The sequence below is a fragment of the Calliphora vicina genome, chromosome 4 (assembly GCF_958450345.1).
Source record: "Calliphora vicina chromosome 4, idCalVici1.1, whole genome shotgun sequence".
In the NCBI taxonomy this organism is placed as follows: domain Eukaryota; kingdom Metazoa; phylum Arthropoda; class Insecta; order Diptera; family Calliphoridae; genus Calliphora; species Calliphora vicina.
The window spans coordinates 9,633,417-9,659,382 of record NC_088783.1 but is presented as its reverse complement, the minus strand read 5'-3'; the positions used below and the strand labels follow the sequence as shown (position 1 = coordinate 9,659,382).

Here is a 25,966-nt window from a genome sequence, read left to right as displayed (position 1 = left end):
GTGAAAAAAAAGTTATCAGCTGTTTGGCTGACTCCACCTTGTATAAATTCGCCTTGATATAATGTAAACAAACCATTACAAGTGTTGCTAACTTGTTTAAAGCATATTAAGAGACTGGCAGATAATATTAAAGTAAACAAATTAAAACCAAATTCTGTATCATAAAATATATAATATACAAATGCTACCAGGATTTAGGTCTTACATTAATAAATATTTTAGATTTTATAAAGCTTTTAAAACTTAAAGAAAGCTATTTATTTTTTATTATGTGAAATACCTTCTCCTAAGTATATCCAACAAATATTTGCCATCAATTAGTGCTCTACATTTTTTTGGCTTCCGTTCTATATTTATTTTCAGTTTTTTTTTATTTCAAACAAATTTATATTAACGGACATAATTAATTTTCCCCTCAAAATTGTTATCATAAATCTTAAGTGCATTTAACATAAACATATTCCTCGTAAACTTAAATAAACAAAAATATTTGACCAAACATATATTTGTTTGTTACCACACAACAACAAAGTTTATTTTTATAAAGTAAATGCATACTAACTATATAAACCTTAAATGGTTTATTCAAAATATACATAATGCTGGCACATATTTGTAAATTGTTTATTTAAAAGCTTAGAAAATTAATTTTATTTTCTTTTCTGACGAAATTAGATTTTGCTCTGGCCGAAAAGACAAAACAGCCGAAAAATCTGTAACATCAACATAAAAGAAAACACGGATCGGACCGTGTTAATATCGTATGGCTATGTGAATAAACAAAAGCTGGTGAGTTGTTGTCCCAAATAGCTTTAATGGTCTGCTAAATTATGTTTACATTGGCTTTACGTTCTCTTTAACTTTTTTCCAAATAAACTTGGTAAAATAACAAAAAAAACCCCGACTAAATAAACTATAAACAAAAATTAACAATTTTCTTCAAACATTTTTAAAACATTTAAAATGCCAAAAACACAAAGAATTATCTCAAGAAAGTTCACACATGTGCAGACAGGCATAACCCAGCAGTTTTAAAAGTTGCAATGTATCACTATTGGACGGAATTTTTTATAAATGTCTAGTTACCTGGCTGACTCCTAATTACATATATATTTTCAGTCAGAAGTCCATAGATTACTTTACGCACCCAAGTAATGTAGAGTAGATTTAATTGTCAATAAGTGTCCCTTAGTAGTCTAGAATGTAATATGTTTTATTCTTATCTTTAGGTAGTAAATATTTTAATAACCAGAAGTAATTTAGTGTCATTCGAGGAACATCCTCCCGAACTGCTGGAATATTGCATGTTTGTGTACAAATACTTATGTATCTACTACAACTGAACATACAACTCCGAGAGCGTTGTATGTCTAACCAAACTTCAATAAAGTAAAAGCACTTAAATCTTTTAGATACACACACAATAAGATTACCTGACTTATCACTTTATAAATAACCGCTGGCACTTTTTCAGATCAGCCTCATCGCTTCTCAACAGAATACCCTCTCACATTTTCATTCTAAATTTAACGTAAATATGCAATAGTTTATAGATAAATTCTTAAGCAACTGGCAGGGCCTTTAAGGGGAGGTGTGGAAGAAAGGGGCAAGGGGAGTGTATGCGTCTGGTTGTGGCTGCCTTTAGTTGAGTCTTCATGTAAAGGAAGTTTTTCATACAACAAAAAGAATACTTCTTCTTTTGATATACTAATTTAAATGGCTGTTGTATTGTTGAAGCAGATATTTTTTTCTCGTTCAATTCAATTCTTAAGTACTTGACATTCTTGAAGATACCAGATACACTTCATACGCACTTAAAAAGAAGTCTTTAAGATTATCGAAAATTGTCTTGTTGGTATTTTTTTTATATTCCTATTTACAAATAAATAAGACAATAAAATTTATAAAATATGTTATTGCATTGAATGGTTGTTTTAGAATATGATAAAGCATATTGAAACATTATTTTAATTATTTTATACACATTTTTGGTTTAGTTTTTGAATTAGAAAAACTACTTTTTAGTTGAAAAAAGTTTATAGATAGAAGAGGAACACGTACGAAAAACTGATTGAAATCGGTTCATTATTTCATACTAATGGCCTCTCCAAATAGGAATTTTCATAAATGCCATAAATGTCTGATTTATATAGCATCCACACAAATATTCCCAAAAATAAGTTCTTTATAAAAATAAATCTCTTTAAAAATTTGTGTGCGGATCGATCCATAACCGACCTTGCTCTTATATAATGTTCACTTCCGAAAATCACTTTAACTAGCATATAGTTTTTAAAAATCTTTGTATCCAAATAAAAATTCAAGATAAATACGTTTAGTTTCTACGGAAATCAAGATTTTTAATTTCATCAAGATCAGTCCATGGATTAGTCATAGCTACCTACTTCCGAAAATCACTCTCGAAAAACAAATAATTGAAATTTTAAAATTATATTTGGTAGGGCCTGACCGATTATACTTTCTTACTTGTTTTTAAGTTATTTTATACTTCGTTGCAAAGGATTTTTCAACTGTATCAATGTACAGAACTATCTGAGATATAGGCAAGCATACTTTCCAACTCGAAAGAAGGTGTCTCCGATAAATATTTTTTCTAATTTTATACCCTTCACCAAGGTTATAAAGAACATTAACATTTGAAAATGATTTCGGGCATATGGCCCCCATTGCTCTTCTTGACGAAGCGCATTCTCGGCGTCCAATTTTGGTGAAATAAGGTCCGAAGTAAATTTGAATAATTTGGTAGCGTTGTTTAAGCATCAAGCTATTCATGATGATTTGCCAGATTATGCAGATCATAAATGCCAAAAACTGAGCGCTGGTGATAGTTCGTTTGACAGCTAACTCTTTCGTTAGTTCAATCGAGCTTAAAAAAACACTATTTACATAAGTTTGTCATTTCGTTTCTCATTTGCGACCCGTTAAAGTATATATATGTATTCTGGATCATTATATCTAGTGGTTTCGATATTGCCATGTCAGCACTCCGAAATAGATAGCGGTGTCGATATAGCCATGCCCGTCTGTCCGTTTGTATTTTGAAATCAACTTATTACATGATTCATACATCAATATATGGACCCGGTTCGGTTACTATTTAAAATCGAGAAAATCGCCCCACAAATGGCTGAGATATAAGGTAAAACCCAAGACGACCTCGATTTTTGATCTATATCTGGATTACTAAGTCATTAATATAAACAATATGGACATCTAATGATAGATATTTCAAAGAACTTTGCAACGACGTTTATAACGCTGTAGTAAGTCGGACCTATGATGGGTCAAAATCGAGAAAAATTATTTTTGCGTCCGAATTTTTTTTTCACCAAAAAAAATTTTTCATACAATTTTTTTCATTCAGGTTGACTAACAGCAGAACTTGTTCAGGTTAAAGATAAAAATCGATTGATTAATTTTCACAAAATTTTACGTTTTTGTTTGATATACATAAAATTGAGTAGTTAATTTTCTTCTTTCGACTGATTGAATTTTTAAAATATTTTCCCCATGCTATGTACAAATTTTCACATATATATTGCTTTTCAATCGGCTCAGTAGTTTTGGAGTTATAATAACAAATTAAAGAAACAAAATATATTTTTTATGTGAAAATATCAAATTTTATATCTGATATATGGGGCATTTCATGTCAAGTGAACCAACTTTTGAAATCGATGTCTTCCGATCGGGATGAAATTTGCACCAAGGTTAGCTCTATTGGATAGTAACTCAGACACAATTTTTCAACAACATCGGTCGAGAACTCTCTGAGTTATAGGGGGTACAATTTTGACAATTTGGTCAAACAGGGGTTTTTTCTTATCCATGTAACTTATTACCTATTGTTCTTAGCAAAATGTGTCCCAAATAGTATAGATAGCTATTTCTTCGATCTTTCGAAAAAAAATATTTAAAAAAAAAAATAAAAAATTTTTAATATTTTTTTTCCGAAATCAAAAACTTTTTTGACTTTTTTTTAAAATACGTCCTTTTTTTTTTTCTTAAAATAAAGTTTAGATATTTTCCTTGAACACCTACTTGGTCGCTTAGTGGGATGCGAGTGGGATATCTATCAAAATAAATATTTTGTAACTCAAAACATAAAATTTTTGACTTTTTTTGCAAAATAAAAAACTTTGTTGACTTTTTTTTTTCAAAATGGACCCTTTTTTAATCTTTTTTTTTAGGTCAAACAAAAGCTTAGATATTATCCTTGAAGACCCTTTTGGTCGCTTAGTGGGATGCGAGTGGGATATCTATCAAAATAAATATTTTTTAACTCAAGACTTACAATTTTTGACTTTTTTTTTGCAAATACGGGACTAAGGGACTAAAAATATTTTTTTTCGAAAGAACGAAGAAATAGCTATCTATACTATTTGGGACACATTTTGCTAAGAACAATAGGTAATAAGTTACATGGATAAGAAAAAACCCCTGTTTGACCAAATTGTCAAAATTTTACCCCCTATAACTCAGAGAGTTCTCGACCGATGTTGTTGAAAAATTGTGTCTGAGTTACTATCCAATAGAGCTAACCTTGCTGCAAATTTCATCCCGATCGGAAGACATCGATTTCAAAAGTTGGTTCACTTGACATGAAATGCCCCATATATATTAATTCCTCATGTGGGTCCATGTTATCAGATGTTTGTTCTTTATCTATAAGGATCCGGGATATATATTTTTTATAGGGTTGAAATTAAAAACAGAATGACAAACTTAAATATATCCTTGCTACTCATGGTCTTTCATCTTATTTTCTTTTATTGACATATATTTTTGATAATTGGAACTTCAGTTTGTGACCCAATTAAATATAAATATACAACTGAAACTAAATACTCAATCATCCTAGTCGATACAAATGTATTTGTTCTAGCAGCTACTAGGTTGGTCTCTCAGGTATACCAAAAATAGCAGCACTATGAATTTGAAATCATTTATCATATTAAAATGTAAACAATGTCAAAAAATCCATATTAAACACTTCAATAGATCGTGGGAATCATATGTAAACATAGATTAAATAATTTTGAAATTAATCATATTTTAACAGCAACAAATCTTGCTGGGATCCAAAACAAATCATCATTAGCTAGCTAATCATCATTATTATGTTCTAAAGTATAAAGGAAAAGTTAAGGAAAACAACTATTTAGTTTTATCTCTCTCAAAAGAAATTTAATTACACAGAAAATAAATGTGCGTGCCATAATCAGATAAATAATTGTGCTTAAATAATCAAAAATTATAAAAAAAACTACACATTAATAAAAAAAACCAAGATAAAAATATAAAACAAGTAACAAGTAAAGAGAGAGGAACTTGACAACAAAGTACTAAAACTATAGTTTTAAAACTACAACTTTTAAAATGTACTACATACAGCCTCATTTAATGAACCAGGAAAAGAATTTCTAAAAAAAAAACTAAACACACCCTCTCACTATTAGTTATTTTTATCATATTTATTTAATTGAACAGAAAATTCTTATGGGAAAATTTTCTATAAATAAAGAAAAAATATTTCTTAGTTCTTTAGTACTAATCTAATGTAAATATGATACATTCATAAAATTTAATGTTTTTAAAAAAAAAAAATTGAAATATGTTTTTTAAGATGAATTAATGTTTTTCAACATTTGTTGTTTAAAATTATATTTGAAATAGCTACCTTAACAAGCCAAATGATTTTTTAGGATTTATTTTGTTTTAAAAAGGGTCTTTGCCTTTATCTCTTGTCAGTTTAAATTTAGTCATGCATTACAAACACATAAAAACAAAGAATTAAAATTTTTAAAATCAAGCTAGAAAGAAATATTTAAAACTTTACACCTCATAAATAACCAAATATGGCATAAACTCATTCCTACTTACACAAAACTATACAGACGAAATAAAATATTTATTTATAGTTATTTTTTTTAAATACTAAAATTGGTATTTATGTTCAACAGTAACAAATCCCCTGATGCCTTTTAATAAGTAATAAATTTGCCTGTTTTTTAAACAACCAACCAAATAATAATATTATTAAACATTTATATTTATAAGCTGGCATTTCTGACCATCCGTCCATTCATCTTCAATATAATTTCTAGTTTTATTAAGTGTCTGTATGGCTGTAGTTAGGAAAATTATAAGAAAAAGTTAGTGTCTGTTAGTGATTCTTTATGATCTGTTTACAATGATAGCCTTTTGATCTTATTATTTTGCCTTTTCTTTTTTTTTTTTTTTCAAAAAAGTATTGAAATTTTTTATTTTTATTTTTTTTTTGAAATTGTATGTTTGATGATGATTGTCTTTAGTATGACAAGCCTTTCATATACATAATAGTTGTTGTTGTTGCTGCCAGCTTGTTTGATCATCAATAAACCATTTTTCATAAAATTCATATTTTGCCAGTTTGTTTTTACACTTTTCTCTCAACTCATTGTAGTCAAAGTCAAATGTCGAATTTTAAGATTTTTTCTTTAAGATTTTAAAAAAAAAAAAAAAAAAAAAAAAAAAAAATGAAAATCATTTACATATGTATGAACAATAATGAACTAAATTGTTTAATAACAAAAATAAAAAATATTCACACAGTTGATTCTCTTTCAGTTTTGTTAATTTTTAACTAGTGTCTAGTTACTTGGCTGGCTACTAGTTGTAATTTGACACTTATGTATTTATGCGGCCTGCAAGGAATATACCAGGTTATTAATACTAAAGCTTTCTTAAGTAATCTATATGAAGTATCCGTTTAATTTCTTTGATAACTAGCTTCAAATGAAAGTAAATTGCTTACTTTACATATCCCAGATACTGGCCACTTTAGTGTCCCTAAGTAATTTAAAGTGTAGTCAGTTTAAAGTTGTTATTTATATCACTTAAATATTCGAAATAATTCATAATTAAATTTTAAAATCAAATTAAATATACGCGAAATATAAATATACTCAGGAATTAATTCTTTGTCTTAATTCCTTAATACTCAAACGTATTCATTCTTTAAAGAATTAATTCCTTATTGAATCATTCAAGTTTTCTGTAATACAAACGCATTGAAAAATAACTTAATAAAATGTTTTAAATGATTAAGTTTTTCTTCAACTAAAATCTATACAAATTATTAAAAACAATTGGGATATTCACACGGTGTACTATTTGTTCATATTGTCATAATGTCCTTAAACAAATTTTTGTTGTGTTTCAAACAAAAAAGTTCTAAACTAATAAGACTATTTGAACTATGTTTATTGTTTTGTCATAAAATAATACTTTTTTTGTTTAAAACACAGCAACAACTATTATAATATATTAGGTCATTATGACAATATGATCAAATAGTAGACCGTGTGAATACTCAAAATAAATAAAAAAAAAAATATGAATGAAGAACACATATTTTAATTCTATTTCGATTAGATTTGAATATACAAAAATTTAATCATTCAAACGTTGAATGAATTCGGTTATGAATTAATTCCATTATGAATTAATTCGACGAAGAATGAATTCTATTTATAAAATACTTTAGTTTGGAAATGGATTTATGGAATGAATTGCTCATTTTTTTTAATTCTGAATTAAGATTTGTGTGAACTAAGCTCAAATTGAATTAATTCGAAGCTCTAAGTTCAAAATAAATTGTAACTTCAGAATGTAATTATTTATTTTACTTAGAAGCCTTTTTTAGTTCCAGATTGTAATCTGTTTTAACCATTTTTTGTCTTTATGATCAATTTATTTTTCGCACTATAAAGCTTATAGTTACTTTACTATACCTTGGTAGATAAAGAAGTAGTCAGTTCGACCACAGGAAATACTGCTGCTAGTGTATACTTAGTCAAAGGAATGATTATTTACAAATAAACCGGTATCTTCGCCAGAGAATGAATTAAGTACTAAAAACCAACTATGGGACTCTCTCAAAATTTCCCGGGAACTTTCCCAATCCCAGGAAATTTAAAAAAAAATATAATTTTTTTAATTCTCTAGAATGATCAGACAATCGATCAAAATCCAATAATGTATATATGTACTATATCAAGTTAGGAAAGAATACCAAGACAGCTTATTATTTTCGTTATTTTTTCTAAATCTTTAAATCATTGCAATAATTCTTTTAAGAACTTTTTCAATTTGTATTAAGTCGACCTACTAGGAATCCTAATTTTCCTAACTTAAATAAATATGCAGTTTTAGTTGTGATAACCGAATTTATTGCTAATGAGCGATTTATTTTAAATGACCGAATTTGGTATGACAAAAATTAGGTTATTTATATGTGTCAAATGATTTTCTGCTGCTAGTTTAAAACCAATGTATGGATAAAATTGAATCATTCTATAGGCAAAAAATCACAACGAATCTGTGCGGCAATAATTCTATAACTTTAAGACGAAAACTTATAAAGAAATTACCGAAATTTCCGAACAAAAATTTTGAAAAGTATTTTTTTGTATAGAAAATTTTGTGTATAACACTTTTTTCTATATAACACTTTTTGTAAAACAGTTTTTTCTATATAAAGCTTTCTGTATACCAGTTTGTTTTATAGAAAATATTGTGTATAACAGTTTGTTCTATAGAAAATATTCTGTATAACAGTTTTTTCTATAGAAAACCTTCTGTATAACAGTTTTTTGTATAGAATACTTTCTGTACAACAGTTTTTCTATAGAAAACTTTCTGTACAACAGTTTATTCTATAGAAAGCTTTCTGTATAACAGTTTGTTTTATAGAAAATATTGTGTACATTTTTTCTATAGAAAACTTTCTGTATAAAAGTTTGTTTTACAGAAATTTGTCTGTATAACAGTTTGTTTTATAGAAAATATTCTGTATAACAGATTGTTCTTTAATAAATATTCTGTATAACAACATTTTCTGTAGAAATTTTTCTGTTTAACAATTTGTTCTATAGAAAACATTCTGTATAACAGTTCCTTCTATTGAAATTTGCATGTATAACATTATCAGTATCAGTTTGTTCTATAGAAAACTTTCTGTATAGAATACTTTCTGTACAACAGTTTTTCTATAGAAAACTTTCTGTATAACAGTTTGTTCTATGGAAAATATTCTAAAATTGTTTTCTGCATATCAGTTTTTTGTATAGAAAACTTTCTGTATAACATTTTTTTTCTATAGAAAACTTTCTATATAACAGTTTGTTTTATATACATTTGTTTGTATAGCAGTTTGTTCTATAGAAAACTTTCTGTATAACAGTTTTTTTCTATAGAAAACTTTCTATATAACAGTTTGTTTTATATACGTTTGTTTGCATAGCAGTTTGTTCTATAGAATATTTTCTGTATATCACTTTTTTCTATAGAAAATTGTCTGTATAACAGTTTGTTTTATAGAAATTTATTTGTATAACAGTTTGTTTTATAGTAAAAGTTATGTAGAACAGTTTGTTCTATGGAAAATATTCTGTATAACGGTTTGTTCTATAGGAAACATTCTGTATAACAATTTATTGTATAGAATAATTTCTGTACAACAGTTTTCCTATAGAAAACTTTCTGTATAACAGTTTTTTCTATAGAAAGCTTTCTGTATACCAGTTTGTTTTATAGAAAATATTGTGTATAACAGTTTGTTCTATATAAAACTTTCTGTATAACAGTTTGTTCTATAGAAAACTTTCTGTATAACAGTTTTTTCTATAGAAAACTTTCTGTATAAAAGTTTGTTTTACAGAAATTTGTCTGTATAACAGTTTATTTTATAGAAAATATTGTGTATAACAGTTTCTTCTATAAAAAATATTGTGTATAACAACATTTTCTATAGGATATTCTCTGTATAACAGTTTGTTCTATTGAAATTTGTATGTGTAACAGTAGTTTTCATAGAAAATTATCTGTATAACAGATATAATAATATCAAATATTTAGTATAAATAAAAAAGAAAATCATCTTGTACTTACGAATTGGTGTGAGGGCCACTGCGACCCTTGTGCAAGGCAATGCTGAAACCAAACATGGTATTCGACTCCAGACGCTGATGTTTCGTATAGCTAGGTATATCGATGTTGTAGGCCGACGCCAAAGGACTCCGTAGGCTGAGGCAGCATATGAGTAACATGATCATCCAGCCGGAGGTAGTTTTTGTGATGTAATAATTGTTGTTTTGGCGCATGTGTAATGAGCGTTGTTGTCTCGGTGGTGCTGAAACTTTTTTCAACTTCATTGTGATGTGGTTGTGGTTATACTTATTATGATGACTTTTTTTCTCGCACTTATTTTTTAACAAATATTTTAATTGTAATGAATTTTCGTTTTCTTAATTTATTAGGTTTGAACACAATTTTCTATGATTAAATTAATTAATTAATTAAAATTCGTCATTATTTTTTTTGTCTTGAATTTTTTGTTTAAAAAAAAGGAACCTCGTTTTTGGTTGTTACTTTTTTTAGTGTTTCTGCTGGTGGTTGTTGTTAGATAAAGTTGTTGCTGAAGTCGCTGCTATTGTTGTTGTTGTCGTTGTTGCTAAAGATCAAAAAGTTGAAAAAAGTATGAGTTTCGAAATTTTGTAAAAAAAAAAATTAATGATTTTATGTAATTCTATATTTTGTGTTTTCTTCTTCCGCTCAAGGTCTTTTGTTATAGAAAAAAACTCACGCAATATTTTAAACAAATGTTGAGATAAATTGTCTTGCTATTATTGTTAACAAAAGATGTTGAAATAGAAAATTATTCTAAGATTGTGTACACAAAATAAAGCAATGAGTCAAGGCAATAAGTACCAAAATGGTACTATTATTGTAAAAATTGAGGGATTTTAACATTTCATTTAATAGATCAGAATATTCTTAAACTTAAATTATTTTCAAAATGTGTGTTCTATTAAACTCCCTAAACTAAGAAAGTATCTTTAGCAATAAGAAAATTATTTAGTGGCAAAAACTACTATATACCAAAAAGGTACTTTTGATATTAAATCGTATGTTTGGAAATTCAAAGTTATTTTTCCTATGACTTTAAATTGTGTAAAACTAACAAAATGTCTGTGGTACGAAAAAAGTACTTTTCTATCTAAATCCAATTATCTCAACACTAATGTCTCAGACAAATCAAAAAGAACAGTAGAATGATTTTTTTTTGTTTCTCTAAACAATTAAAACACGATCATATTACTTAATAAGCTTTTTTTTTAATTCATTTTCATTGACAAAACAATAATAGAGAAAAAATATGAAATACATTTTTTTTTTAAATACAAACACACGTTTTATGGCTCAATAGTCGTAGACTTTGTAATCAATTTCAGTTTCATCTTGATAAATATAAATAAATGTATATATGAATAAACACATGTATAATTGTCTAAATTACAAAATGACTTTTAACGAATGGAACGTTGTGTATCAAAAAACAAGCCAAGGTTAATGGAATAAGTTTAAATACTCCAAAAAATAAGTTAACAAAACAATTAAAAACAAGTAAGAGTGCTATATTCGGCTGTGCCGAATCTTATATACCCTTCACCAAATTATACTTGAAAATTTTAAATATTTTTAGGTAAACAAAATTACATTTTTTTTCCAGTTGTTTTTTGAATTTTTTGGAAAAAAAATTTTTTCGATTGTTATTTTAAATTTTTTTTTTTTAAATTTAAAAAAATTTTTTTTTTTAAATTTTAATAAAATTTTTTTTTTTAAATTTAAAAAAAAAAATTTTTTTTAAAATTTTAAAAAATTTTTTTTTTAAATTTTAAAAAATTTTTTTTTTTAAATTTTAAAATTTTTTTTTTTAAATTTTTAAATTTTTTTTTTTGTTTTTAAATTTTTTTTTTTTTTTTTAAAAAATTCGGGTTCAAAATTTTTTTCCCGATTTTGACCCATTGTAGGTCCAACTTACTATGGTCTTATATACGTCGTTGCAAATGTCTTTGAAATATCTATCATTAGATATCCATATTGTCTATTAATGTCTTAGTAATCCAGATATATGTAAAAAATAGGTCAAAAATAGAGGTTGTCTTGGTTTTTTCCTCATATCTCAGCCATTTGTGGACCGATTTTGCTGATTTTAAATAGCAAAATTCTCGAAAGCATGTCTGACAGAATTATTGAAGATTTGGATCCCGAAGATATCTGGGGTCTTCAGAAAACTGATTTCAACAGACAGACAGACAGACAGACAGACGGACAGACAGACAGACAGACAGACGGACATGGCTTAATCGACTCCGCTATCTATAAGGATCCAGAATATATATACTTTATAGGGTCGGAAATGAAAAATGTAGAAATTACAAACGGAATGACAAACTTATATATACCCTTCTCACGAAGGTGAAGGGTATAAAAAAACACAGAATAAACATTTAGCAAGTTAAATACAAGTAGTAAATAAAACAATACAAAAAAATGTCTCTTTATCAGTTTTACGTTTTTTGGTTCATGTTCTGTTTAATTTTATGAATTTTAAGGTAAAATCGTATACAGCCCCCGTAGTTGTTGAATAAACAACATCTGTTGAGTGCAAAAGCAAAAACAGAAAACAAAATTTACTTTAAAATAAATTTCAAGAAAAATATAAAACTTAGCTGACGTAATTCTGCAAAAACGTCAAAATGTTAATGTATACAGCAATACAGTGGGTGGGATGAATGACTGAATGAATATATAGCTTTTTAATTTATTTTCTGATTTCTAAAACTGATTGCAAGGTGTTTAGTATAATTTGTTGTTTTCTTGTGTGGTAAAAAATGTTGCCCTTTTTCTGCCCTCTTATTGGAAATAAATTTATTTCTAAAGCTTTATGTGGTTTCAAATTATAAGCTTTTTAAGATCTATAAAATAACTATAAATATGAGCGTAGAAGCTTCTACTTTGTAAGTATGGCAACATTAATTGAAGCTGCTCTAAAAGCTCTAGAATTCGAACATTCATAAAGCTACTGGAAGAAGATGGCGCTGTGTATAAATAGTTGCAGCAGTTGCAGTAAGTAGTTATTTTATCATAGGCGCTGTTAGATTTAAGATCAACTGTCTTGTGTAATATAAGTATGTATGAATTATAAAGACACAAAGGCCCATAATCATAGTCAAAAATAAAGTACATTTTAAGAGAATTAAACTCGACTCTACTTAAGAGTGGACTTTAGGTATATCATAGACAAGTTAAAGTATACTTCTGACGCTGAAGTCGACTGTAAATATAAAACTAGCTGAAGTTGTTTTTAACTCATTTAACAGCAGAATCAGCTGTTCTTCGCCGAGTAAAAAAGTTCGTCACAAAGTAAAAAATGTTTAAGTTACAAGATATTGGTAGAGATTTTGCAATTATTGAACAGTTATCAATAAAATTAGTACCAAAATATCGTAATTATGATATTAATCTTATCTTTTCCATTTTTCCACAACAAACAACTTTCTTTCTTTCTTTAGATGTCCCGGTTACTTTTATTGTTAACGTTTTCTATGGTTGCAATTTAATAATAAGCAGGTTTTTATTTTAAAGTTGTTTTTAAAAAGAACCGACTTTAGTGTTTGACTATGATTATGGGCCAAAGTGACTATTTAAACTGTGGCAAATTTAAATAAATAAATAGTTGTTACAAATTTTGAACTACTAAACTGCTTTTATTTGCAATCAAAAGAATTAGGTTTATTTTAAGGAAATGAACCAACGTTTTTAAAGGGTAAAAAAAGTAACAGTATCTATATATATAAAAATGAAATGGTCCATGTATGTAATGGCATCACGTGAGAACGGCTGGAGCGATTTGGCTGATTTTTTTTAACTCGATTCGAAATTTTCAGGAGATAGTTTGTAAAGAAAAAAATTTTCATAAATTCCGGGTAAAACTCGGTATTTTTTTGAATTTTTTTAGTCCAGCCAACTGTAATAAAAAAGCTCCCTAAAGTATGCAGTACAAATTTAGATATTTTATTTGCAAATCAATAAGAACAGGCAGGTTTATGTGGGTTGGAGAAACTTGAAGAACTAACATTAGTAAATACAACCGGGTGAAGCCGGGGCGACCATCTAGTTTATAATAATTAAGTAATTAAATATTTTTTCAGTTTGCTCCTCTGCTTTTGTAATTGTTAACATGTCATGACTATTGATGGATAAATTAAATTTGTTTAATTCAAAAAAATCCTGTAATTTTGTCCCTTATTACCCCACTGTCCATGTAAACATTGACTCTTTAAGTTGTTGCTGTTGTTGTTTTTTCGTTCATTTTCTACATGCTTTTAGATGTTGCTATTGTTTTTTTGTATTTCTCAAAGATCGAATTCAAGATCTATACTATTTGATCATGATCTGAAGTTTTTTCTGGGTAGTTTTTTTATTTTTTTTTTGTTTTTTGTTATTTTTTTGGTTTGGTATTGGATCATACAATACAATTCACTGCATATGGAGGTTAAATGTCGTTCGTTTCTATATATTTTTGTTGTATTTTTTTAGTAGAGCAAAGCAAACAAAAAAAGAAAAAAGTACCATACTCTCAAAATAAAAAAGCAAAATTTGCTTTTAATTTTGCACACATTAACAAAAAATTGTATCTTTTATAAAGCCAAACACACATACAAATATCAGTTTTTAGAACTTAAATGGCTGGCTGCTCTGTCAGTTTCAAATTAGAGTGTGTGTGAGTGTGTGCTAAAAAAAATATCTAATAAACATTTGCCGCCTAAAAAAGATACAGCTAAAAGATATGTCTGCTTTACTAAACAACTACGACTATCTTTCAACTTATACAAACAAAATTTAGCCCAGTATTTGTATATCTTTATATGTACTTAAAGATGTGTGTATTCTTTAGATATGAAACTGAAAATCAAACAGAGTAAAAAAATATTCTCTAAATACAATATTTTCTGTTAGAATTCAGTTCATTTCTAACAACTTATCTCAACATTTGAATTTTGAGAGAATTATTTTTTTCAATTCTAAACAAGAAGATGAAAACAAAAACAAGAATATTATTGTATTTTTTTTAATAAAAGATTTTTATAAAAATGTTTTGTTTATTTTAGCTTGTTTTAAGACAAAACGTGACATCACTGTTTAAAATTTTTTGAAATTGTATTTGAAACAAGTTGCACTTGTTTTTTAGCTTAAAGCTATTTTTATGTATGTTTTAATTGTTTATATAATTTTTGTTAATTATTTTTTGCTCATTTAAATATTTGCATAAATTATTCAATTCGATTTCTTTTAAAATTTCATTTATTATTGAGTGACTGGATGAGTGTTCTAGTGAGTGAGTGCTAGTGACTGTCTATGAATGAATATTTAAACTATGAGTAGTATCCGTTTGAAATATTGAGTAGGTGCTGTTTACGAATTTTTTTTACACCATATTTTTGTTATGTTTATTTAGCTTTAACTTATTATTATTTTTTAGTTTTGTATTCAGTTTATGTGTTCTTTTTGATTTAAATTATTAAAAAAAAAATTATATAGATAAAATTGGTTCAGGCGTAGGTGTAATTTTTTTTATATACACAATTTATTACCACAATCACTTTATTGACCTCAGTTTGTTGTGTTTTTTTTCATTCAATATTTTATTTAAAGGTGTTTTTTTGTTATGTTAAATATAGATTTTTTTATTTGTTGTAGGTTACTTATGAATTTGTGTGTCATTTATTTTTATTTTCGTAAGTAAATACAATTTTTTTATGTTAATTTCCTTTAATAAGCTTTAAACTGTTTTTTTTTTGTGCACTTTCCGGTTTAAATTTAATTTTTATTTTACTTGAAATTTCCCTTTAAATTATGATTTTCAACATTTCACTTTAAATTTAAAATGTCAATAACTTAAAAGCAATGAATGGCAGGCAATTTAGCAAAATTAAAAGAAATATATTATTAAAAATGTTAAAGACTCTTTACAGCACTGCTACACGTTCAATGTATATATTGACCACGAACCAGTATTGCCATATTTATTGAACGTGTAGCATGCAGTATTGATGGATCGCAAAATAGCCTAAGGGTACTGCTACACGTTCAATATATATTGTGATATTTGGATCGCGATCGATTGTAATGGATCACGCAAAATTAGGTTATTCTGCGATTTGGATCGCGATCCATCAATACTGCATGCTACACGTTCAATAAATATCGCGATACTGGATCGCGGTCAATATACATATATCGAACGTGTCCTAAGGGTACTGCTACACGTTCAGTAAATATTGTGATATTTGGATCGCGATCCATTGTAATGGATCACGCAAAATTAGGTTATTCTGCGATTTGGATAACGATCCATCAAAAGTATTGATGGATCGCAAAATAGCCTAAGGGTACTGCTACACGTTCAATATATAACGCGATACTGGATTGCGGTCAATATATATGTGCCCTAACATTGTTAAATCAAGATAGCCATTCAAATATCACAATATATATTGAACATGTAGCAGTGCCCTTAGAGTAAAGAAATAAAATTTGTAATATTAATAACACTTTTTTAACTCCCATGAAAAGTTGAATTTTTGTTGAAAAATATAAGAATTTCTGACAATGCTGAATGTAGGGTGCAGGTCCAAATATTAAAAGAAATACATTCTTAGATTTATTATAGTCTATTCTTTTAGAAAAACTAATAAAACTTTATATTTTATTAACAACGTTACTGAAACTATTTAAAAAAAGTAAAAGTACTTTACCAGGAAAAATAAAGTACTATTTTACTAAGTGTTAAGTTTAACTCCATTTATTTGACATGCCACATAAGAAAATCTAGATATATTTTTTAACAGCCGTAAGGAAATTATCTCAACTTTTTAAATTTTTTTAAAATGTTGATATATTTAAAAGTATTTTTTCAAAAAATAGCAAAAAAGTACTTTTTACGAATTTACTTAAACTTTAACCGACTGTTTTCATTCAAGTTATAGTTAATAAAATGATTTTTATAAATATTATAGAGAAATATAAGTAAAATATAGAAATAATTAAAAATTAATCAAATCTATGCAAATAATTTAAAAAAGTGAAAGTACTTAATCAAAAATATTAAAGTGCAGTTTACCAAGGGGCCTTAAATTTGTCTGCATTTATTTCACATAACAGCAAGAAAACAAAGACATATTTTATATCAGCGGAAAGGAAATTGTCTCTACTTTCGGAAAATAAATAAATAATGTAAACATTTTGAAATATTAAAATGTAAAGTCTTCTTTAAAAGTATGCAAAAAAGTACTTGATTTTGCTTAAACTTTTTTTTATATTTATAGATATTGAAATGATTTGAATAAATATTTATAGATCAATATGAGAAGAATTCAGAAACTAAAAAATAATTAATCAAATTTATTAAAACAATTTAAAGAATTAAAAACTGCTTAATCAAAGAAATCATGGAACAATTTAACAATATCGAATGAAAAATTTCGTTCACATTCTAAGTGAAAGAAAAATGATTGATTTTAACATAATTTTGATATAGAATAGGACCAGATTACAACGAAAATCGGTCTAATACTCGGGTTAAAAATATTTTTCCTGATTTCGATACTTTAAAATAAAAATTTTAAATATTTTTAGATAAACAAAAATTAAAAAAAAAATTCAAAATTTATTTCAACATTTTTTTTTAATTCATCAATGCAACAATTTTTATGACAAGGAAATGTTTTTTGGTGAAAAAAAAATTCGGGTTAATAATATTTTTCCCAATTTTGACCCATTGTAGGTCCGACTTACTATGGCATTATATACGTCGTTGGAAAGCTCTTTGAAATATCTATCATTAGATATACATGTTGTCTATATAAATGTCTTAGTAATCCAGATATAGATAAAAAAAATAGGTCAGAAATCGAAGTGGTTGGGGTTTTTTGCTTATATCTCAGCCATTTGTTGGCCAATTTTCAAGAATTTATGAATCATTTATGAAAGCTAATCGGGGGCTTCTGAAAGTTGATTTCAACATACAGACGGACATGGACATAAGTTTGTAATTCCTTCATTTTTCATTTGTGACCCCACAAAGTATATATATTCTGGATCGTTATAGATAGCGGAATCGATATAGCCATATCCATATGTCCGTCTGTATGTGGAAATCAACTTTCCGTAGCCCTCATAGACCCGGTTAGATTGATATTTAAAATCGGTCCATAAATGGCTCAGATATATAGAAAAAATCAGGACAACCGCGATTTTCGACCTATTTTTTTCTATATCAGGATTACTAAGTCTATATTAATGATAATATATGGATATTTCAAAGACCTATGCAACGACGTATATAATGCCATAGTAAGTCGGACCTACAATGGGTCAAAATTGGGAAAAATATTTTTAACCCGAATTTTTTTTTCACCAAAAAACATTTCCTTGTCTTGAATTTTTTAAAAAAAATTTTAAATAAATTTTGAAATTTTTTTTTTAGTTTTTGTTTTTAAAAATATTTAAAATGTTTATTTTAAAGTATAATTTGATGAAAGTTATATAAGATTTGTTACAGTCTTACTTTAAATAAATTTCTTATACATTGATTGGATTTCCATCGGATCTGTTAAGATCTCCATAATTTTGCTTTCAAACCCTATTTAACATTTCCTCCAGTGTATTAATTTCATTTTGCCATAATTGTATTAAATTTGTCAAAATTTTATTTTCAATTTGATGGCTCTCCAAAAAGTACTTTTGTCAGGCACCTGATAGCCGCCAATGTCACCATAATAGGTGTAGGGTTATAATTTGTATTCAATTTAATTAGTTTTATTGCATTTTAATTTCTTTTTTATAAAAAAAATGTAGGTGTAAATTGAATGTAATTGACAGAAATACAAACTACTATGAGTTTTTAATTTTGTTGTTTGTTTTATGCTTCAATTCTATGGAAATCAAATGTAGATCGTTATAAATGTTGCAAGTACAAGTAACGACGATCAGTACAATTCAATTCACTGTGCGTTGCTAGCAAACAGTTTTTTTCTTCTTTTTTTTGTAAATAAAATTTAAAACATGTCTAGCATATTAATTAATTAGAAATGTATAATTGTACATAAATAAATAGTTTATTGGAAACTTAAGTAGGAATAAAAAAAATATATAATATAAAAAAGACCGCTGTGTGGTTGAAAGCCAACCTCGGGCATGAAAAAAAGTAAATGCGTGAGTGTAGAAAATTTTGCCATGTGTTTAGAAAAATAAACTATTTAGTTAAGAGACTGACTTTCCACTTTAAACGCACTTTTTTCCTAAACTTACTTTTGGTTTTTCTAATGCTAGTTTAAACCTAAATCATATTTGGTTATAGCCTTAGTTTATTTTTATTTATTAAAGAATTTCTTTGGTTTTTCTTTTTGTTGAAGCCTAATAAATTAAGTTTTATTTAATGAATTATTGGCGCCCACGTTTACCATGAATTTTTCTATTTTTTTATTTATATTCTTACCAACATTAAACCTACAATTACCAATAACTCGTAACGCATTAAATAATGGGATAAATGGTGTTTATTTTAAACCATTTTAATACAAAAAATTTTATAAGTAGAGGTACTTATTTTATGTAAATTGTTAAAGGAAATATTAACTATTTTAATAATAAAAATTAATAATTTTGTACTTAAAATTCTTACAAATTAATGATAATTTAAAGTTTCAAATAGTCAAGTGTTTTATTACTAAATTATTTATTTTGTTAAACAAATGGAAATTCAAAGGCATGTGAACTTTTTCTCCAAATCATAAAAGGTTAGAATTGAAATATGTATTTTGACATGTACTGTTTTCTAACCCTATAAAGATTAATAGATTTTTATCAAAATGTATATTAAATATTTTGAAAAGCTTTTTAACCATTTTATTAATTTATGCTTTTTTATGTTGTTTAAAATTTTCACACATTTTTCTGAAACTTAACGAAGCATGAATGAATTTGGTTGTTTTTTTGTTTAAAACCACAAGATTTGTGTAATTTTATTGGAATTTTATGTGAGAATATTAAGTGAAGTCTTAAAAAATCAAAAACTAAATATTCATTATGTTTTTTGTGACTAGATAGATTACTTGAACTTAATTATAGTTTTGTATATTTTATAAATCAGAATGTTCAATTTATAAAAAATTCCGCCAAAAATGTATGTGTGCCAGGGAATTTTTGATAATGCAAGACAAGAAGATAAAACAAGTAGCCTACACTGAGTAAATAAGAAAAACATTTTTCTTTGGAACTTATTTCTGTTGAATTTTATGTGAATACCAAAATAAAGTGCAAGATAAAGTGATTTTCGGAAGTGGGCCTTGACTAATTATGGAACGATCTTTATAAAATTAGGTGACATGACTTCCGTATATATAAAACTTATTTGGAGCAAAATTTGTATAGATACCTATATAAATTAAACATTTATGACAAGTGATTCAGAGTCGATCGGTTTTAGACCAATATTTCTGGGCCCACAAGCGCTGATTTAATTGTTCAAACATTTTCATTAGACCGTGTTTTAAAGAGTCTTAAATAATTGGGCTTATTTTAATCCCAAGTACAACAAAGGAGTTGATTTTGAATAAAATGTAAACTTCAGATCTGTGGAATATTTTTCTGAAGTTTGCTTAAAATTCTCCAATTAATTACTCGAAATTTTTTTTGGAAAAATCTCAACATTTACATATTTGACTCCGGTTTTGAAAGTGTTAACGGATACCGATTTCAGTATATATTTTCTATGCATAGAGTCATAATCATAGATAAATACTCATAGATCAGAAACTCTCCTATTAAGTACCTAACTCAGTTGTAAAAAAAACTAAGGGATGAGAATGAGAATAGCGGTTATAATGGAGTAGGGTAAATTATCGACCCACCCTAACAAAAGTCTATAGAAAGATTTTGGTTCATATATAGTTTGTTTATGTTCAATTATTTCCGATATTAATTATTATAAGACAATTATGAATGTTCAAATCACTTTCTGACGGGGGATCTTGTATGGGGACTAGGGACAAATGTTGTCCGATTTAAAGTATAATTTCAAGAAATAATTTGTGCAAAATTTTATCAGATTTGCCGGATAATCATCATATTTATGGCTGCTCAAACAGTATTCCGGGGGGACATTTGTTGGGGGCTAGGTGAAATCATGGACCGATATTGCCCATTTTCAATACAAAATAAACAGAGAGTATTTGCAGAAAATGTCCGCAAGCTAGCTCCTTTCATTTGGGCCCTAACGTATGTTCAACAGACGGACAGACAGACGGACATAGCTAGATCGTCTTAGAATTTCATACTGACCCAGAATATACATACAGTGATGCCTCGATTATCCGTGATTCGATTATCCGGTAACATCAATTATCCGTGAAAGAAAAAGAAACTAATTTTGAATCGATTTCAACTTTTTTTTTGCATCGATTAACCGTAATTAGCTCAATTATCCGGGATTATAAGCAACATTTTTTTTCGATTATTTTTAATAACAAACACAATGTGAATAAAACGAAAAAAAAAGAATTCCCCATTCGAAACTGAAAATATTTAAAGACTGCTGAAGAACCAAAAGTTCTGGATTAATAGTGAATGAAAAGGCTAAAATATTCCACTCAAAATTAAACAAAAAAATCGACATGGAATTCACAAACTTAGTTTTTGTCCTAAGTTTGTGAATTCCATGTCGATCTTCAGCTGATTATATAGCTGCCACAATTCATATCAATAGAATAGAATAACTCAGCAATGAACGATTTATACAATTTTCCACCAAATGTGACGTCTTTGATGCAATCGATGGATCAGGGTGCAATATGTTGAGTTTTATTCTAGTTTCCGCTCTATGTATATTTCTCTATGATCACAATATTTTCAATTTCTTTTATTAAAACTAAGCCACAGTAAATAATTATTGGAAATTTTGCAAAATTTTAAATTTTTTTTTTTTTGAATTTCATTAAATTTAAATTGAAATTGCAACAGAATTATGTTTAAAACACAACAAATCAAGCACAAACCTGCTTCCAAGTGGGAGCTTACCAAACAAAAATCATGTCTTCTGTAATGGAGAGTGTAGGTGCTAGATCAAATTTCTGAAGTTAAAGATCAAATGTAGTGCTTATCCTCTGCCCATAGAGAAAAAAAACATAGAGCTGTTATTTTGTTTTTTTTTTACTAATAGATTCTCACCACTTAGGTTTTTGACAACTGAGTTAGGTTTTTGACAGGAGAGTTTCCGCTCTATGTACATAGAAATAACTCAAAATACCGTTAACGTAATATGTAATCCAATTGAATGTTACCGAATCTGTAAACAAACTTGAACTAAATTTAGTTCAGGCTATGAACTTTTTACAAAAAATTAAGTTTAACTTTGTTAGAAGAGACAAGCTTAAAGTTCCAGCAGGAACCTGAAATTTCCAACTGACTATTTCGCACTTGACATTTAACAAATGTTTAACTTTTAGCATTTCAATTACAATTTTATAATGGCAATTTATTATGTCATTAATTTAACAAATTTCACTCATCATTTTTATAAAAATCTCTTAACACACAACCATTTTTTTTAACAAAATGTTTTTTATATAAACATTAATTTTTTGTTCCTAAATTATATAATAATTTTTAATATTTTTTTAATTCCATTTCGTTTTTTTAATTTGTTTATTTTCAATGCTACACATAAAAATTATTCACTTTTTTGTTGTATAGCAAAATGTTCCAACACTAAGGAAAGTAACACTAATCAGCTATTTTTAGAATATTTGTATTTTGATTTTTTTTTTTAATTTTTCACTTTTTTCAAACATCATCATCATCATCATTATGAAGATCATTCATCATCAGCTTCATCATCATCACCTTTATAATATAAATATTTAACACAAAAATAAATCGAACGTAGGCAAATTAATAGAATTAGTCAGCAAGCATCACAATTATTTTTAAATGTTTTCAAAACTTTTTATCAAAAATTTCACTTTCAGTTAAACACCAAATAAACTAACGTTCTTTTCCTGGTACATAAATAACTTTAATTATTTTCCTAATTCTTTTTCAATTGAAGGTTAAATTATTTTCACAGACAGCTATCTTATAGATACATATACATATATAAGACTGTGTAGCTGTATGTATATGTAAAATAAAATATATATTGCTCACTTTTTTATATCTATTTATCTACATATACAGATATGTATGTTTTCTTTTAGATATTTATGTTTTAGATCATTTAAAACGAGTCGTTTATTTATTTCAAAATTATTTTTTTAACTAAAAAAATTATTTATTTATTCGTACTCGTTAGTTAGAGTAGTAGAATTTTGATCTAACCGCCGCGAGTTTTCAACACCAACTGACTAGACTCGTAAGATTTTGAAAAAAAAAACTTGGAACTCTTTTCAAATTTCAATTTCAAAACATTTTTACTTTTCGTACAAAAACAAACGTAACAGAGAAGTGTGCGAGTATTAACAGAGGACAGCAACAGCAGCAGCAGCTACAGAGCACTAGCAATAAATACAACAACAACAAAACAACATGAGCAAAATAGAAGCACACACAACATTTTTATTATCATTAGTTTAGTTGTAGTATCTAACAGATACTTAATAAACAAAGTACAGTGGGTATGCCAAGTGGAAGATTTTCAATTGTTTTTATTTTTTAGCAAACATTTTGGTCGGAGGAGTAGTATTGGCAAAATTTAAATTTTTTTACAAAATCAAAAGTTATTATTGGTTACTGGTGAAATTGAACTTTGAACAAAAATTTATGATTTATGAAAATTTGGTACTTTTCTTAAAATTGCTACCTTTTCAAAGTATTAAAAATTTATGATTTCCTATAATGCTGAATATTTTTTTAAGTTTGGTACTTTTCTAAAATTGGTTACTATTTTAATCCTCTAACCGTCCAATTTTATTTCGAGGTAAAATAATAACCAGGTTAATGTTTGAAAAAAAAAAGAAATACGTTGGAATAAAAACAAACGAAAGACAAGTCCATGTTCTTGTTTATCACTATAAGTAAATTGTTTGTCTCTTTACACATATTTATCGTTATAACGGGAAAAATAACCAAATAAAGCAGCATTACATACATTTAACATACCCGCCTAAAGGCAGCTTGCCGGTTAGAGGGTTAATGAGCTACAAATTTATTATTTTTTAGCAACACTATTTATTTATTTAAGTTTGATACGTTTTTAAAGCTTAGTACTTTTATTATAAATTGCTACATTTTTAATGATCTACAAATTTATGATTTTTTAGTACTTTTTTTATAAATTGCTACATTTTTAAAGATATGAATATTTATGATTTCCTAGCAATACTAAATATTTTTCTTAAGTTTGGTACTTTTTTAATGCATTGTACTTTTTTATAATTTGGTACTTTTCTAAAAGTGTTTATTTTTAAGTTCATATAATTAATGAATTTCTATTAATACGAAAATATTGTTTCTATGTTCGGTAGTTTTAAAAAATTTAGTACTTTTTTTAAAACTATTTGGTACTATTCTAAAAATTTGTATCTCTTTAAAGTTTTAATTCTATTACTTGGAATATTTGTCTCCAATGTTTGGTACTTTTGTTTTTGAAAAAATACTACACACTTTTAAATAAAAAAAATTGGTACTTTTCTAATGCTACAAAAAAAATATGCAGATTTTTTCGTTCACTTTTGTATCACTGTGTAATTCTGGAATTTCTATCAAAATACTTTTTAAAAAAAAATTTATCTTGTTAAAGTTTAAGTACTGATGATATTCCAAGAAATTTCTATCAAAAATTTAAAGTTGAATCCATTTTTTAATTTGATACTTTTCTAAAAATTATTTGGTAAATTCACAAGGGGTCTTATCATGTCATATTGTCATATTGTATGCTATGTTTATTGTGTTATCGTAATCAACCAGCAGAGACCTGCACCGAATGCCTAGGAGTCGATTAAGCCGAGCCACCGAGTCGTGATATATTAGGACATTATGACAATATGACTGATAAGAGACCTTGTGAATTGATCAATTGTATTTTTAAAGTTTAAAGAATTTCTAGCAAAACTCAATACATTTTTCAATGTTTGGTACTTTCGTTTTTTGAAAACTAATTTGGTACTTTTCTAAACATTGATTACTTTTTGAAATTTGGTACTATTTTAAAAGTTGATGAATTACTATCAATACTGAATATATTTTTGGAATTTGGAACTATTTTAAAAATTTGGTACTTTTTAAAAAAATGTTATCTTTTCAATGTTTAAAAAATTTATGATTTTCTATAAACTCTGAATAATTATTTTTTACTTTGGTACTTTTTTTTAAAATTTGGTACTTTTCTAAAAATTATTGTATTTTTAAAGTTTTAATACTTGATGAATTTCTATCAAAACTGAATATATTTTTCTAATGTTGTTTATTTTTATTAAAATTTTAAATTCCAGGGAATTTCTATCAAAAATTACTTTTTTTAAGTTTAGTACTTTTTGAAATTAAAATACTATTCTAAAAATAATAAAATTTAAAATTGGTTGAATTTCTATCAATACCCAATAAATTTAAATTCAAGTACATATTGGAAATTTAATTGGAATTCAACTTGAATTTCAGCCCATTTTTCAAGTACTTTTCAAGTTATAAAATTTTTGAATATACATATTTTTCAAAATTTGTTACTTTTTAAAAAAAACTTTATCTTTTCCAGTATAAACAAATGTATGATTTTCTATAAACACTGAATATTTATTTTTGTGTACTATGGTCTCTTTAAGATTGGTCCTTTTTTAAATTTGGTACTTTTCTAAAAATTGTTATCTTTTAAAAATTTTAAACATCAATTTTTCTTGCAATATTAGAAAATATTTATTTTTCTACTTGGGTACTTTTTGAAAACTTATTACTTTTTTAAAGATTGGAACTATTTTAAAAATGAATTTATTAAACCTTAATATATGTATATGGGGCATTTCATGTCAAGTGAACCAACTTTTGAAATCGATGTCTTCCGATCGGG

The 25,966-nt window shown here is 26.7% G+C and overlaps 1 protein-coding gene across 2 annotated transcripts in view; it reads right to left on the bottom strand.

Moving 5' to 3' along the window:
• if (inflated) overlaps positions 1-23,413 on the bottom strand; it is a 92,497-nt gene extending 69,084 nt beyond the window's left edge. For both annotated transcript variants that reach the window (XM_065510416.1, XM_065510417.1), the window contains exons 1-2: positions 23,116-23,413; positions 9,955-10,516 (exon numbers count right to left, since the gene is read on the bottom strand). In XM_065510416.1, the coding sequence (XP_065366488.1) occupies positions 9,955-10,217 (263 nt within the window). In that variant the 5' untranslated portion in view covers positions 10,218-10,516; positions 23,116-23,413. The remainder of the gene's footprint in view (positions 1-9,954; positions 10,517-23,115) is intronic.
• Between the last annotated feature and the right edge of the window lie 2,553 nt (positions 23,414-25,966).